This window comes from Penicillium paradoxum (genome assembly GCF_028828445.1).
Source record: "Penicillium paradoxum strain IBT 22861 chromosome Unknown utg000003l_segment0_segment0, whole genome shotgun sequence".
NCBI lineage: Eukaryota > Fungi > Ascomycota > Eurotiomycetes > Eurotiales > Aspergillaceae > Penicillium > Penicillium paradoxum.
The window spans coordinates 4921036-4937722 of record NW_026643181.1 but is presented as its reverse complement, the minus strand read 5'-3'; the positions used below and the strand labels follow the sequence as shown (position 1 = coordinate 4937722).

Genomic DNA, 16687 nt, shown 5'->3' with positions numbered 1-16687 from the left:
AGATAATATCCCACGCCTTAGCAAATGACTGCAGAAAGTAATCCAGTGGAAAATGATTCCAATTCCCAAGTCGAAAGTCTTGAACAGTCGCGCGGGAACTCTCCGATCACCTCGGCACATTCCAATGCCCCGATCTCGCAGGGGCTAGACGACGAAAAAAGTCACACAAGCAACGTTCAGAACGCCACAGAAGAGACAGAAGCCAAGAGCACGCATTGGAGAAGGTTTATTGATATCATTTCGTGGACTCCGCCACGATGTCGATGGGATACAGAGAACCCGACCAAATTCGGCTTGCCTTTGAATATCCTGTTCGCATTCTCGGGAACATTTACGGTGTGATATTGATGATAGCTGCAGACGATTGTATCTCTTGCTAATATAGTCTCATAGGTTGCCAATCTATACTATTCACATCCTATTCTTGATGTTCTCGCCCAGTTCTTCCATGTCTCGCATGAGCGAGTCTCGTTGATTCCAACCTGCAGTCAGGCAGGATATGCGACGGGACTGATCCTTCTTTGTCCTCTTGGAGACTTGGTTCGGAGAAGGCACTTTGTGCTGCTGTTAACGCTTCTTACGGCGGCATTATGGATTGGTCTCTGTGTCACCAAGTCATTCGAAGTATTCCTAGTCCTGAGTTACTTGACTTCAGTCACGACAGTCACGCCAGTAGGTCTTTTCCAGCATAAGATCCGAGAATACGGTAGATACAAGAGACTCATCATCTATATAGCAAATCATGCTCCCTCTCGTCGGAGATCTCGTCCCTCCAGCACGCCGTGCCACAGCGCTATCAATCGTGTCTTCGGGCCTGGTCCTAGGCCTCCTTTTCGCCCGCCTGCTCTCAGGTCTAATTGCAGAATACTCATACTGGCGAAACATCTACTGGCTATCCCTTGCTCTTCAATTCCTCATTTTCGGCCTATTATGGCTGTTCATGCCAGACTATCCATCGACGAACACCAACATCTCCTACTTCAAAATCCTGTATTCCATCATCGGATACTACTGGACATCCCCAATACTTGTGCAAGCAACACTAATGGGGTTCTTCCTCTCGGCAACGTTTACCAGTTTCTGGACAACCCTCACCTTCCTCCTATCCGGAGATCCTTACAACTACGCAACCTTGACAATAGGACTTTTCTCTCTCGCAGGCCTCACACCCATGTTCCTCGGACCACTCTACTCACGCTACATGATCGATAAGTTCGTGCCACAGCTGTCCATCCTCGTCAGTCTCAGCATCCTGATCATTGGCGTCAGCATCGGCACCTATATAGGCACGTACAGTGTCGCGGGCCCGATTATCCAAGCAGCATTGCAGGATTTCGGTCTGCAGATGACGCAGATTGCCAACCGTACTTCGATCTACAGTGTTGCACCCAACGCACGGAATCGGATTAACACAGGCTACATGATGGGTGTGTTCTGTGGCCAGCTCATGGGTACTTCTGTTGGGAATCGCATCTACAGTCAAGGGGGGTGGATTCTGACGGGGAGTGTTAGTCTGGCATTCATTGGGGCTGCGCTGATTCTTTCTCTTCTTCGTGGCCCGTGTGAAAAGGGGTGGATTGGGTGGCATGGTGGTATCAAGATCCGACGAACAGAGTGAGACACTGCGATGTTTGGACTTTTGGTTTGTTTATACAAAGATATCCTTGGAAATTGTTCTCGACATTATAGATTATATAGAGGTTCTCGATCGGCGTATATATTCTTCGGCAGCAACTATACAAGCTAATTTAGGGTCAATGATAACCAGAACTTGGTGACTCGCAGAGTTATACAGTAGGCATTTGAGTGCGATCTTTGTATCGTAGAGCATCTCCCACGGGTTTTGTGGCAGGCGCTTTATCACCTTGAGGAAGAACATCGAATTGTTGGCCCCGAGCTGCTTCACAATGCCTGCCCTGATAGCATTCCGAACATGAGTATAACTTGACAAGCTAACGGAATTATATCTCAAAATTTGCCTGACTGTTTCTTATTCTAACGAAGGTGCTTCTAAGCCTAGAGCCCTAATCTCTAAGGGGGGGGTTTAGTTTGATGTGCAATCTATACTTCATTTTTGTACACGATGAGATATATCACATTCAACACTTCTATACTCACAAAACCACCTTCAACACCTACTATAGGTACATAGCAAAGAAAGTTGCCTGATAGACAATGCATCTCCTACTCAAAATTCGCCATATCATGTACAATGACGTTCACCAGTCCAGTTCTCAATCCGGGGCATACAGACTAATCGAACGACACCGATACAGCTAAACCAAAAACACCAAATACACCCATGTCCGCATGAGTCACAGACCAAATGACGGCAATTGCGGAACAGAATTCACCTGTAACCATTCGCATATCATCCCGGTTATTACCGCTCCGTTCCCAAACACATGGCCTTTGGCCCAACGCTAGAAATCACCAGAACAAGACCCCCACCATGGGGTGGCAAGGTGAGGGAATAGCCTAAGCAGACCTAAACAGTGATTAGTTCCAAACTTACTTTCCAGAATCCTTTCATGCATTGTGGTTGAGCTTGACTCCACTGAGGCGTATAACGTACGATACCTCAAAGCGGGACTATGATGTCAGCCCAGATTCGAGTCTCTATGTTTAATTTCGGATCGGTCGGTGGTATTGATGATTTAAGGTGTTTCTATGTGCTCCGTAATCGCACAGACGTCTCCAGTGTGTTGGTCCGATGCAGGTGGAAAGGGTGGCTTTAATATATCCGATCTACAATATGACATGGAGATGACAGAGACATCTCGAGAAAGGCACTAATAGCACCAATAGTTATTTTGATTAATTAGCGGGAATAAGTCGCGACAAGGCTTACAGAGATCCACGCAGAAGTATTTCCAGCTCAAAGAAGCTAAATTCCCAAGCTCATCTGATGTCTCTGAGAGTAGAGCTGATGTCACGTCCGATGCACCCCCGCTCAGCCAAGCCCAAGTCAAGCAGATGATTTGAATCGGGTTGCTTAACACTTAGCAGGGAATATTGACAGACTCTCGAAGGATGCGGATCGGGGATTATTACAAAACCATAGTATTAGTACATAGTATATTCGAGGCCAGTTATGTATCTTGTACCATCGCGGTGACAAGAAAAGAAGACAAAATCGCCACCTGATCATCGGAAGCAAGCGAATGCACCAAGACCAAAATGATGACATGTAGAATCGAAAAAGACAGACACCTTGCTATGCTGAAGGGAAACACAAAAATACAAAACGAAGATACGAACAATCGGGTGTCATGTCCGAAAAGGTTCCCAGATCCCGACCAGAGCCGCCTGTCATCCAGAACCTCCAAAGAAGCGGGTGGAATGATGAAAGGTAGGGCTGCAGGTGCCCCAAAGCAGAAATCCCCGAGTATCAGCCATGAACTTTGATGCTACCGCCGGAGCCGCTTGTTCTCCCTCAGATGACCACAGCGTCCTCGTCTCGGAAATAATCCACATCGTCAAAGAAAACCGCAGATTGCCGTCTCACTTCCTCGATCACGCTTCCTCGCCGGCTACTCGGGGTCTGAGGGCGTGATGAACCGGTTGATTGGGACATACTATCCGACAAGTCGAAGTGCGACTCATCCTTGTAGTTAGATCCATCCCGTTCGGGGAGATTATCATCTAGACGCTCAATCATAGCATCCGCATGTTCATGTTCTTGACTGCGGAGCCGACGAGACAGGATTGGAGAGAGCGCACGTCCACCCGTTCGGGATTCTTGGAGTCCTTTCATGATCGCATTTTCAATCTTGAGCCGGTTCTGAACGAATTGGATTTTAGAAAACGCGCTTTGCTGCCCAACATGTATCATGCGGGCGAGTCTTTCAGGGCTGGGATCGGAGAGAATGTGGATGAAATCGGAGGGAATGCTTTTGGGCCAGATCGTGACAGTGCCACTAAACTTTTGCAACCAGATCTCGCTCCAGTCTTGGCCTAGCGGTCGTGGGAGGAGCTCTAAATGCCGAAGAACTCGAAGCCATTTGTTGAGGTCCAATTTGATGTACTGTTCAATTGCAGTGCCGAGGAAGCCACCGCGCCAACCACGGCCCTTTCGGTGTGTGACCGGTCGTCCTACGGTTCCTCTAGAGCTAAAGAAGAACAAGTTGATGTGGGGATTGACCTGAAGTAGCGTTAGTGATGGAGAAGCGAGATGATTGGGAGTAATATTACCTGGGATACAATCGTAAAATTGACGTTGAAATGCAGATTCAACGCTTTGATGGGTATGTCAGTTCGCAGGCTACCATCCTTCCATTTGTGTCCAAATGAATAAGGCGCGAGAGTTCCATCCCGCTTTTTGGTCATCAATACGACAGGGTTCAAAATTCCTGGAACAGCCGCCGAAGCAAGCACGGCACTCCAGATGACGCAGTCGGGACATGTCAGATAATTTGCTAGGATAGTCGGTGAGTGAGGATCTGAGGGTACGCAGCTGACGTTCAAGATGCGCCCGGTCCGCTCGTAAGCTTCCCGAAACGTCGTTGAGCCTCTGCAAAACCAGGCGCACTGCCGAGCCCAATCCAGGGTATCGAAACGAGCCCCAGTTCGCCACCAGCGTTGCATCCAGGTCGCCAGCCCTTCATGGCATGCACGAATCCGATGTGCCAGAGCTGGAACAAGCAGCTGCTTCAACTCATCATCTGTCCGAGTCGCAACCAGTCCTGCTACTAGTGCACCGCCTGATGTGCCAGTGATGATTTCTGGAAGGACATCATTATCTAGCAGCGCCTTGACAACCCCAAAGTGGTAGTAAGCGAAGGTAGCTCCACCTGAGAGACAAAGGGCGGTACGTCCGAAGTTCGTATCAAGGTGTTTGAAGAGTTGATATTTGGAATCATTGTCGATCTGCTTATTCTCCAGAACGATTTGTATGCATGCGTGCACCTCATCAATGTATTCCTGGACCAGCTCCTTAGTCCCCGAGTAGGTCTCACTGTATATCCGAGGATTTTCCACCCCGGCAAAGTTGTTTTTGACGCAAGCCTCCAATAGTGCGCGAAGATCCTCAATAGCGGGGACTTCGCTGGAGCCGACTCGGCCATTTTCCAATTCCCACTCTGCGTCCTTTCTCACTTTCCTCAGCTGTGATACCACTTTATTGATGGTGAGATGATCGTAGTAAGCGTATTCATCGGTCTTTTTCCATTTTTCGGTTCCGAGGTGGACGTCCAATGCCTGAGCCGCTTTCAGCCAGTCCGGGTAATTTTTCTGTGCAGATAGTTCTCGGCGCAGTCGTTCTCTCTTTCCCCGCCATGTGACACACTGCTCATAGACAATTATATAGACGCGCACCAGCACATAGCAGATGCTCAGTACCAGGATCCACGCGAATACGATGAAGAGGAAGGGCCATTTCAAGACAGAATATAGCACTCCTTCTCTCGTCTCATCCTTGCTCCGCTTGGGTGTTTTGCGACGGCCACGGGTCTTGCGGACTTTCTGATTGATTGGGCGCCAATCATTGATGGCCACCAGTGGGGATGCTTCGGGGGCATTTAGCGCCCTTTCGAATCGTTCGAGTTCATCGGCTTGAATGAAATCGCGGTCGTTGTCAGGGAGACCGGCCGGATCGTAGGGATCGTATACTGCAGGTTTCTTCTCAGAGTTCATATTCAGTACATGCTGAATACACAAAAAGGAGACGGTTGTCAGGAGTCACAGTCAGTGTACCTGGAGATCCGGTTGGGGGGAAGCTACGTTGTATGACTATGACGTTGATGTCACGTGTAGCTTATCTCCACATTGCGGCTAGTGGATTTCTAGAAATGGCTAGCGGTTTTCTATTTGCTGAGTCATCCAGATCTTGCCCCGCCCGATAAGAACCTAGGGAACCTTGGGACCTTGAAAACAAAAAACAGCCCGAAACCATGGATGTCTCGGTAGCTTACCAGCGTTTGGCAGCGTTTGGCTCTAACTCAAAACTTGATTGTTCGCTCGGAGAAAGAGAGCCATTGTGTGGATCTACCTCGGACAAGATCTAAATTTTGGCTTTTTCTTATGGGCAGATGCTTTCCGACATCGCTCAACGTTCTTTGTATCAAGAGTGAACACCCTAGCGAGACTACATTGCACAATACAGCAAGCATCATCCCACCTCGGCATTGCGGCATTTGAGTACGACCATGCCGCCGGCAGTGCGACGGCATTGAGAAGTCGTTGAAATCTGCACCTCTCCATGCACCCCCCGCGAGCAATTGACATTCTTCAATGCAAATTGCGGTTCAATAGATTCAATGGGTTCAATGCGCAAATTAGCGGGGTCCCTGCGCTCGCCTCCCGAAGCCATCTATGAGATTTCTTTTATTCCGACTCAAAGAGATGCACTATAACTCACCGCTAGATGGTGGGCGGCGCAAATAGTAAGAAAGATTTGGGTGCCATTCCCTGATTGGTAGGGGCTCCGGGAGAGTTTGTTTGTCATGACCGAATTGGAGGCCTGGGAAAGGATCCCATGGGTTGGTAGCGAGGGGTCACTATCACTCCAGCCACATGCATCAAGGACCGAGAATGGCTGTGTGCTCGTAACATGGGACGGAAAGTACTAGATCAGATATGAAACAACTTTTTATATCATACCATTAAGGAGGGCCGTTCCAATCATCTGATGTCCGAAACGGCCCCTTATTCACATGGCGAGGATGATTTGCAGCAACTAATCACTATTAGCGTGGATACATGATGCAGGGTTAGTCTATGATTAGACTCGTTTAGGAGACGATGCTCCGGACGCTTTTTCCACTCGGTGATGTTCGTCGTCCACGCTGATCATGTTGATCAACCCGTTAGATTCCTAAACGATAGAAATATGGAGTATGATGTATGCAGATACAACTTAAAAAAGGAAACATAGTGCAGTACCAGCATCACTCTCTATTTCCATCTGTGATTCCATAACATACACTCGCATACAGCATGTCACAAACCCCAGCTTCAAGACGCTACTTCCCGCTTATCTCGTAGCGAGCACCACGGAAAGAGTATTTATTGTCCGCGTTGCGCGGCAGCCGCATCGTTCATTAGTTGCGTTAGCCTTTTGCGGTATCCCTGAACATGCCGGGGGTGCCGAATTCAGGTGCGGACTTTGGATGTCTTGGAAGGTAACCATGTCCTTTTTGAATGCCCCGCTCTCTGGAATTAGGTAATCCTTGGCGCTTTTCCGTTATCTTCAACAGCGAATCCAAATCCGAATTCCCCATTTGGTTCTATGCAGATCATGGATCTTCGCTTTCGAAGTTGTGCTGTGGCGTTGCTAGAGCCGGTGAGAAACCGTCCCCCCGCTTACGAAGTAAAACCCCTAGTACTCCCCGAACGTGGGTGGCCAAAGCAAAAAGAACATGCTCAGCGAGGCACAATCAAGTCTTGGCAAAGGAATGCATCTGCAAATGACTGTGCCGTGTTTCAACCAATGAGGAGGCCGAACACCCTCCATATTGCACTGCAAACTTGAAAGGGATCAACCAAAGGTGGGGAAAATTGTCCTCGGATCCCCGAGCCCGGGCAACCCAAGGGATTTCCTCGGGGCCAATTTTACTTAGCTTTTTTTAATCTACGAAGTACTTTGTATGCAGTCTCCAAGGTACGGTGTTCCGTCCATACAAAGTACCAACGTTGTGGTAGGGGGTTGGGAGGGGCAACGCAGATCGAGATGATCTCACATCATGTGCTCCCCTCCCCCTTGGCTATGTCAACAGGTGTGAGTTCCATGTGCTAAGCATTCTTGGGGTTCTGGGGGCATTCAATCCCAATTTCTTGGACAAGGTGACATTTTTTGGGGGTTTTTGTTCACTCCTAGACAGAGCAGGGTATACCCATATGGTAAGTCCCCATGCGCCCCATAGCACCTCAATAACGGCAGGGATTCTGTTCACTCCTCACATGAAAAGGGCAGTGTTGTATGCAGCGGCGAGGCCGGGGTCTGAAGTTGAACCGAGCGTCTGCGGCGCATTTAAATCCCCTGGAATGTTAGCTCGCATTTCTTTTGTGATCTAACCACAATTATACCCCGCGCTCTAGGATCTGTCGCAGGGATGAAAGCGAAATTCTCGCAAATTAGATCCTCGCACAAAGTACTCCGTACTACACCGTACAAGGTTTGGAGGTGCATTTGTCCTTGCCCAAATATGAACCATTACCGCGCGAGATATCTCCAAAAGAAAGAAAAAAATACACCCAAGTAAACAGGAGGATCCCACGGGGCAACCAGGAGATAAAAATACCCAATCAATTAGAGCCCTGACGGATAACAGTGAACCATGGGTCAACGGCCCTGATCCGCTTTCCCATCGAAGCGGTGTAGCGGAGTTTCAACCGAATGTGTATCACGTTTTGTGAAACTGATGTCCTTCATACGGAAATAAACTGATGTCATCGATAGAAGCTCGTATATATTTGGAGTCAAAAATTATCATTTTCCACAGTCTCCACCCCAGAGGAATGTCAGACGTCAGTGCGAGCTGGCTGACTCGGCGATCCCAAATAGCGTAATGGCGAATTCGGGTTGGAGGTATCTGATTCGTTGACTTGGGGGGAATTTTGCAAAGCATAACACCAACCAGATCCCCGATGAATCCTCATTCTCGTTGATATTCCCGAATGACTACATCCACAATTTCCCTTTTCAGAAGAAAGGCATCCTGAGAGTATGCAGATATCCTCCCATGCATGCGTGCCCCACCAATCGTGTGCCTCGTGCGATCTCTCGCTTGCCTCTAAATCCTGATTTGATCGCCTGCACCCCCTTCAGCGCCTACAGATGACCAACGACATCTTCGGCAAGGGCACACCGTGTGAGTTGTACTCTCAGACTTTTGCGCTCCGGAGTCAGAGATAACAAACGAGATATGATACATTACCCGATAGGAAAGCCAAAAAGCGGGCTAGCAGCACAGGGCAACTAGTCCAGCTCTCGGCATTCCCACCCGGTCTGCATCGTGGGCTGAAGTTGCCTGCGTGTGGCTGCGTCGGAGATTGATCCCCATGCCGCCACCAAGATGGGATTCATGACAAGTTTCAACAGTTCTCAGGAGAGGTGGGTTTCGAGATGCATGAATGGGAAGATGTTAAAAGTTTTTTTTTTTTTACTGTCGATCAAAGAGAGCCCCTCGGTACAGGACCCACCGATCACATATGGTCTGAGTTTCCTTGCTCACGATCGGCTTAGAATGTCAACGGTGTGTCCGAATTCTATGGACAAATCCTGCAAGAGAGATCAAACCAACATGCACTCATTGTGGCTAATGACCTGTTGCACATCACTTTGTGATAGTATTTGATAGTACGGCGTAATAAAAGGGGGTCAACTGGGTAAAAGTCGACTCCAATCGTTTTGATAGACGCGGGAGAGAAGTCAACTAAAATCCTAGGCGCTTTCTCCATAGGCTCGCCACTCCCACCCGGGTATAGTAGCTGCAGCATTAGTAGGAAAATATTTATTTATATTAGTGATGGTTATACGGTATCCGACTAATCTGGTCATTACTTGGACAGGTCAAATTTGGGAAGGCCACGTACGAAGAAAGCGAAGGGCCGGACAATTGCAAAGATAAAGCATAACGCCGAAGAGAAGAGGAAGAATATAATCCAATAGCAAACGTATCAGGCGACTATCACGAAATACCGACGGAGTATGCTCTCAGCTGATAAACGGGAAATAGGAAAAGGTGTAATGGTGTATTGTAGGTATAGTGGTACTGCGTACTGCGTACTCCGTACTCCGTACTCCGTATTGTGTTATCTGGATAAGCCGTATTATTGAGCTAAATAATTGGTTACCCCGTGCCACCTTTTCCCTCTTCACCTTTTGCCATTCTTCTCTAATCTCTTCCTGTTCGAGGTCAAGGAGATCGAGTCCTCCCTTGAACCTATTACTTCCTTCAGGTACTATCCCTCATCGTTCACCTCACCCCGGAGCCTCTTTCCCCCTCCCCCCGAACTCCCCGAATGCCCCGATGAGACTGTTCAATCCACCGTTGCTAACCCTCACCCTCCAGAGCGTCGATTGCTCGATCTTTTCTTTGGGTCTCAGTCAGGTGGCACAAGCAAGATGTCGACTACGTCTAGTACCATCTGTTGAGCTATCCATCTTCAGACTTCTCCCGGTCAACCCCCGGAACCCCCGTTGGCGCCATGGAGAAATTAAACACTGGAGATGGTCAACTTTTCATAAAGGTGTGTTTCCTTCTACCGTAGTGATCTCACTAGGGATGCGATAGGCATCATCGGAATGTTTGTGTTCACACGGATGGCTGACACGCATCGTTGCCATAGAATGTCGCTAGCTACGTTCGCACCCACGAGAAGGCGCTCGCCAATGCACTACAGCTCCGCCGCCAACCTACCAAAAATACCATCCCCCAATCACCCAGTGGTCCTTTGACCCCTGGAAGCTCCTTTGCCTCGACTTCATCAACCCTGGCTGCGGCCTTCTCATCCGCAGCATTAAAATTCATGTCGCAGAATGTCAAAACCGCTAAATTGACCCTAACCCCCCACCACCTTTTCTATCTTCTCTCCCGGTTTGAAGAATTGAGCATTGCCGTGGGCCCGATGAACATCCGACTGGAGAATATCCACACCGAGGTTTCGCAGTCCTACGTCTCATTCCTGAACAAACCCCAACGGGCTCGGGGTGATGGGGCTTCCATTCATTCGGTTTCCAGTGTTCGTAGTGTCATGTCTGGTATGACCGACCTCTGGTCATCCTTCCGCCTTGGATCCAAGGAGACCCCGACAAAATCGGAAAGGGCCAAGGCCGCCTTGGAAACGGACCTGAAGTACTTGTACTCTGCCTTTACCAAGATCCCTTGTCTACGACTTGCCCCGGACCACCGCGCCCCCCTAATCTCTGGATATGAAGAATTTCCTTTCGATACGGCTGTGCCGCTGCATTCCTTTAAGAATTTGAGCGCTTTAGAGATTATTGATTTAGACTACCGTTCTTTCTATGGCTGGGACAGATTGTCCGAGCAACTGCGCACCTTGACCCTGAAGAGAGCCCATCTGGATGATCCGGCTGATTTGTTGACGAGGATCGTGTTGGATGACATTGATAAACGACGCCGGCGGTCGGCCAAATCCCAACAATCGCCTTCATTAGGGTGTGCCTCTTCCAGCAGTCAGCCAGTCCACACTCCCGACCAGGCCAGCTCCATCTCGGCCCCCGGGTCTCCTATTGTGGACACAGCATTCGGAACCAGCACCAGTCCCAAGTCCATTCCGATGATGCGAGGTGGCTCCGAGGGCGCCAGAATTCGCACCAGAGCGGGGAGCATTTCTCCAACCCGACCGACCACGAAGCACAGCCACCGTCGAGGCCAGTCAAAACAAATTCGACGCACCGGCTCCGCAAGTTCTGAATCCAGCGAGGCTTCCAATAGCTATCGCAATGGAAGCTCTACGAACCTTCTTGCAGACGTCCTCTCGCCTTCCAAATGGCGGTTCCTACGACACCTAGGTCTTCCAGAGAACTCCCTAACATCCGTCTCTGCTGCTAGTCTTGCGCCTGTGGCCAACAGTCTCAACTCGCTTGATCTGTCCTCTAATCTTTTGACGGAAATTCCCGACGGTCTGGCATCACTGGTGGCATTGAGAGCGCTCAACCTGTCGCATTGTATGATTGACTCTCTGCACTCACTTACCCGGAACCCTCTCCCCGCCATCACGGTTCTCACCCTTCGCGGAAATCGCCTTCGTTCACTCGCAGGCATTGAGCGGTTGCTCTCCTTGGAAAGATTGGATCTTCGTGACAACAACCTCACGGACCCGACAGAGATTGCGCGGTTGACCAGTCTTCCTGAAATACGGGAGATCTGGGTGGCTGGCAATCCATTTGTTAAGACCCACTCTGGATATCGAGTTACGATCATGAATCTTTTCCGCCGGACACCTGGTTATTCCGAGGATATTATCATCGATGGCAGAGGACCTGGCTATACTGAGAGGAAGCAACTTGTTGAACGAGTTGCAGAGCCTCAGGCTGCACCCGTCGTGCGTTCCAGTGCGGCGGACGAATCAACAGTTGTACAGAAGTCTACTCTCTCGAAAGTCCCTCACGATCTCGCGATTTTCAAACCCGAAGAAGACGAGGGAGACTTGCAGATGAATGGTGCGCACTTGAAGGAGCTTGACGGGGGAACCAATCGTCGCAAAAAGCTCCAACGCCGCAGGATAGTTGACATCTCGGCGGATAACCCATTTACCACCGATGGTTTGGGTAATCCAGGAAGCACTGCTCTTCCCGTTCTTCCCGTGCAGCAAATCCAACCATCCCCTGAGCGTCCGCTTGTCGTTCCCGTTGACCAGCCGTGGAGGCTTGACAGCGCCGCACAGTCCGGATCATCAAGCATCCAAAGCCCCGCTAAGACATTATGTACGCCTAGTTCTCCTCTTGTACAAGCTTCGCAAAACAAAGAGAGGACTATGGACGAAGAGTTCTGCCACCAACAGCTGGAAGTGCTTCGCCAGGACTTGCGGCACAATTGGCTTACCGTCCTTGGAGAGAGTGACTGGGATAACTCCCACAAAGACTATGCGCATAGCTCTGGGGCAGGGTTGGATCATTCAGCTCATATTTCCACGCCATCACTCACCCGCTCTACAACGCAAGCGATCCTGAGCGGACATGCCTTTAGCGGATAAAAAGTCCGTTTCTCCATTCCCATGACATTTCCACCCCAGAACTACGAGAGTCTCTGTCGTGACTGTGACGGAAATCCGTCCCAGCAAATTCCTTTATTTCTTTTTTCTTCACGGGGACAAAGCTCCCCTCATGCGGTCCCCTGGGACTCATTTGAGCAACATATCTCCAGGATGTCACAAGCAGCTGATCATTCCATGCATTATTTTCGGCGTTCGATGACTTACGAAACATGGTGGGTTTGGATGTATGAACTATTTACGGCCTTCTTCTTTTCTTTCCCCCCTTTTACTGCTTCCATGTCTCCATTTCTCTTCTCCCAAAACGCATCTTGCGATGGCCCTTCTGAGGTCCCCATCTTGATTCATGGAAAGCACCGTGAAAGTTCTGTTTTCGGTTAGAGCGTGTACTGTATGACTCTGGATTTCGGGCATGTTGGCGTTGGCGGATCTTTTTTTGTTTAATTCCCCTCTTGTTCTTTGGTTTTTCCCTCTCTGGTGTTGTTTTCAAGCGATTCCTTTCTCTGCGTTTCCTTGAATGATACCTGGATGAGCAGCAGATATGAGACCCGAGCTCATTTGAGAAGAATGCCAATTGTTTTGTTGAAGATTGAATCCATTGCCGTATGGTAGAGACCGGTAGACTGTTCTAGTCCTTTGGCTACTGCTGTTTTCGGGGCAACATCCAATGGGATGCACGGGTCTGTAGAAGGAGACAAAGACATTCTCCATTCCGATATGCGAGATATGCGAGATATCGGTCTAAAGACATTATCTCTCCATTCGTAGGTCAGCCTTGTCTTCATTCGTGCTTGGGCCCCATTTGGCGTCGAGGCGTGGAAGTCTCGACCTCGAACGCCAGAACCCCTCTATGCAGATTTTTTGCATCAGTCCAAGCGGGCCAGGTCGCACAGATGGAAGAAAAGGAAGAGAAGAGTCGAAGTAGATAGTCCCTTAAGCGCCATCTCTATATATACAACACTTCCCCCCCTTGATACGGGAGACCAAACACGCGCAAACACAAATTGGGACCTTTCCCGCTTTCTTCCTCAAAAAAAGATTCTCTCTCTTCAACCCATCTCACCCCGTTGATGTTGTTTTGAATTCGAGGTTCGATACATTTATTGCAAACTCTTTGACTCTCTCCGAGAAAATTTTCTTCCTGGATTGAGATTTCTTCCCCTCCCCCCAAAACCTGCTCTCCATCACGACTCACCCCTCCGGCTTCTTTCATCACCGAATCGCTCAGAGTCCGGTATTCTTTTGCTCAGCCTCATCTAATTTCCGAGGCGTCTACGAGCCATTCTCTGTTCTCTGCACCGTGCGCGTATAAAACAAGTCGGATAGGCACCCTCCATACTTCATCTGGCATCTCTGCCCGATCTGTTCTTTCGCGGCCGTTGGGGCCCTTCCCTGGATCTATTTGGTCTTGAAACCTTCTGTTTGGTAGGGCATCCATCCCTTGTGTTTTCCTGTCACCTTGCTCCCAACCACTCCCACCGCTTAGGGGGAAGAAAACTCAGCGAAAAATTTCGAGCGCGTTCGTCGGTTTCGCCTCACCGGGGGATTTGAAAGGCAGACTGGACTTCATCTCAATCTGGAACGCTTTATTAACTTGTTTTCCTCAACAGTAACAGGACATAGCCGCCGTGTCATCAAATCTCTGTTATCCTCACCCGATCGCTCCGGAAGTCTCTCTTCCCGCGTTTCTTCGTTCCTCCTTTCTTTTCACCCATCTTTCGCTTTCTTTCGTGTGCGTTAGATTTTATTCGCCATGGCCGACCAGGAAGTGGATTTGGACTCAATCATTGATCGCCTCTTGGAGGTGAGGGGTAGCCGCCCTGGAAAACAGGTTCAGCTGCTCGAGTCGGAGATCCGTTTCCTCTGCACTAAGGCCCGTGAGATCTTCATCTCTCAGCCCATTCTTCTCGAGTTGGAAGCGCCCATCAAGGTAGGTCTTTTTTTCATGCCCGAACGATATTTCAACTCGGACCGGGTTTTGTCTAACACGCCGCGTGTCTCTTTAGATCTGCGGTGATATCCACGGCCAATACTACGATCTTCTGCGTCTGTTCGAATATGGTGGTTTCCCCCGGAGGCCAACTACCTTTTCCTCGGTGATTACGTCGATCGTGGCAAGCAGTCGCTCGAGACTATCTGCCTTCTCCTTGCGTACAAGATCAAGTACCCCGAGAACTTCTTCATTCTGCGTGGAAACCACGAGTGTGCCTCGATCAACCGTATCTATGGTTTCTACGACGAGTGCAAGCGCCGATACAACATCAAGCTCTGGAAGACTTTCACCGATTGCTTCAACTGCCTCCCTATTGCCGCTATCATTGATGAGAAGATCTTCACCATGCACGGTGGTTTGAGCCCCGATCTCAACTCGATGGAGCAGATCCGCCGTGTCATGCGCCCTACTGATGTAAGTCTTCTTTCAATACCCCAAACTGTGTGCTGCATTTGGTATTATTGGCAGCGAAAAGAAACGTGGCAATGTGGAGCTAGTTTTGCGGCTGAAGGCCAACATGGCTGACTGAAATAGATTCCCGACTGCGGCCTCCTTTGCGATCTCCTGTGGTCCGACCCCGATAAGGATATCACCGGCTGGAGCGAAAACGACCGTGGTGTTTCATTCACATTCGGCCCCGATGTGGTTTCGCGCTTCCTTCAAAAACACGATATGGATCTGATCTGCCGTGCACACCAAGTTGTTGAGGATGGATACGAATTCTTCTCCAAGCGCCAATTGGTCACGCTATTCAGTGCGCCCAACTACTGTGGCGAATTCGATAATGCCGGTGCAATGATGAGCGTGGACGAGAGTCTGCTCTGCTCCTTCCAGGTAAGTTATGCGCCTTTTTTCCGCCGCATCCCCGAAACATTTCCACAAATCAGTCCCTAACCAAGTCTTTCCTCCGCCTTTTATAGATCTTGAAACCAGCCGAGAAAAAGCAAAAGTACGTTTACGGTGGCATGAGCGCCGGCGGTCCCGTCACTCCTCCGCGAAAGCAAAAGAAGAAATAAAAGAATCAATACGAGCTTCCCCATGTGCAGCAGGTTCGGGCGGAGATAAGCCTTTCACAAATCTCTTTAACAGCGCCCTCATGACATCCTCCCTACAACCCCCCGCCGCGAGTCCCCCCCGGATCCACGAAAACGATGAACGACCGAGGAACCCCTCATCCGCACCCAGGGCAGCCCGATTATATCCTTCACCTCCGCAAATAATACCACAGTTTCCAATCTCAACCTCTCCCCCTCCCTGCCAACGGGCTCCCCAGTGCGACATGCGAACAAAAAACAACAGTCACTCATCATTTCCTGGCCGATCCACGCGACCCTCTGTACTACCGGAGCGGAGTTCAAATGCTTATTTCTTCGTCTTTCTCAACTTCTCTTCTCTGTTTCTGTTAACCATCTGGATTGGAATCTCTTCTTCCTTTCGGCATCCTGGAACGGGGAAGGGAACTGGTCTTATCTTTCTTTTCCCTTTCCCCCCTTTTATTGTCCTGTTTGCATTGTGTTCCTTGTTTTCTCTTATCGAATCCCATTCGTCTTTCTCATCATTTTATTATTTCTAGTCCTGATCACGTACGAGCGGGTACCGGTAGTTTCCCCTCCCCCTTTTGGTACCCTCTCTGGCTTTTTCTTCCTCGTATACCGGCATGGAAAACGGAGAGATTCCGCGAAAGGGAAGGGTGCTGCAGTTTCTCAATGGTATCCCTGTAACGGAATTGAATATCGGGTCTAGATTGTTTGTATGGAAATACGAATCACAATCCTGTTTTGTTATGTAGGCTAAGAACATCTTCATTTTCTCCGTTGCGTACCTACATGTAGCTTGATATCACTTAATACCGGGATTCATAGCGACTACCCTGTTCTTGCACTCACAATGTGTACAACAATACTTGCCTAGCGTATACAGTCTAAGCCAATAGCAAACCCCATTTTACACCAGGAATAGAGCTAAATTCAAGTCTTTAGACTATAGTAATCCAAGAAAAAACCGGCTAACTAGAGG

General features: G+C 49.3%; 5 protein-coding genes across 5 annotated transcripts; 3 read left to right on the top strand and 2 right to left on the bottom strand.

Moving 5' to 3' along the window:
* Nucleotides 1-24: 24 nt before the first annotated feature.
* Nucleotides 25-1618, top strand: N7457_003665 (MFS transporter; the record flags this gene model as incomplete). Its single annotated transcript, XM_057174710.1, has 3 exons — nt 25-336; nt 394-672; nt 737-1618. The coding sequence occupies 3 exons, from the start codon at nt 25-27 to the stop codon at nt 1616-1618; spliced, it is 1473 nt and encodes a 490-aa protein (XP_057034861.1).
* A 1818-nt stretch (nt 1619-3436) lies between these two features.
* Nucleotides 3437-5634, bottom strand: N7457_003664 (patatin-like phospholipase domain-containing protein; the record flags this gene model as incomplete). The annotated part of the gene is made up of 2 exons (XM_057174709.1): nt 3437-4144; nt 4195-5634. 2 exons carry the CDS (start codon nt 5632-5634, stop codon nt 3437-3439), a joined length of 2148 nt encoding a protein of 715 aa, XP_057034860.1.
* A 475-nt stretch (nt 5635-6109) lies between these two features.
* N7457_003663 (uncharacterized protein) lies at nt 6110-6310 on the bottom strand (the record flags this gene model as incomplete). Its single annotated transcript, XM_057174708.1, has 1 exon — nt 6110-6310. One exon carries the CDS (start codon nt 6308-6310, stop codon nt 6110-6112), a length of 201 nt encoding a protein of 66 aa, XP_057034859.1.
* A 3839-nt stretch (nt 6311-10149) lies between these two features.
* N7457_003662 (leucine-rich repeat domain-containing protein) lies at nt 10150-12660 on the top strand (the record flags this gene model as incomplete). The annotated part of the gene is made up of 2 exons (XM_057174707.1): nt 10150-10191; nt 10291-12660. The coding sequence occupies 2 exons, from the start codon at nt 10150-10152 to the stop codon at nt 12658-12660; spliced, it is 2412 nt and encodes an 803-aa protein (XP_057034858.1).
* Nucleotides 12661-14431: 1771 nt separating this feature from the next.
* glcA (type 1 serine/threonine-protein phosphatase catalytic subunit GLC7) lies at nt 14432-15687 on the top strand (the record flags this gene model as incomplete). The annotated part of the gene is made up of 4 exons (XM_057174706.1): nt 14432-14608; nt 14756-15085; nt 15206-15505; nt 15592-15687. 4 exons carry the CDS (start codon nt 14432-14434, stop codon nt 15685-15687), a joined length of 903 nt encoding a protein of 300 aa, XP_057034857.1.
* Between the last annotated feature and the right edge of the window lie 1000 nt (nt 15688-16687).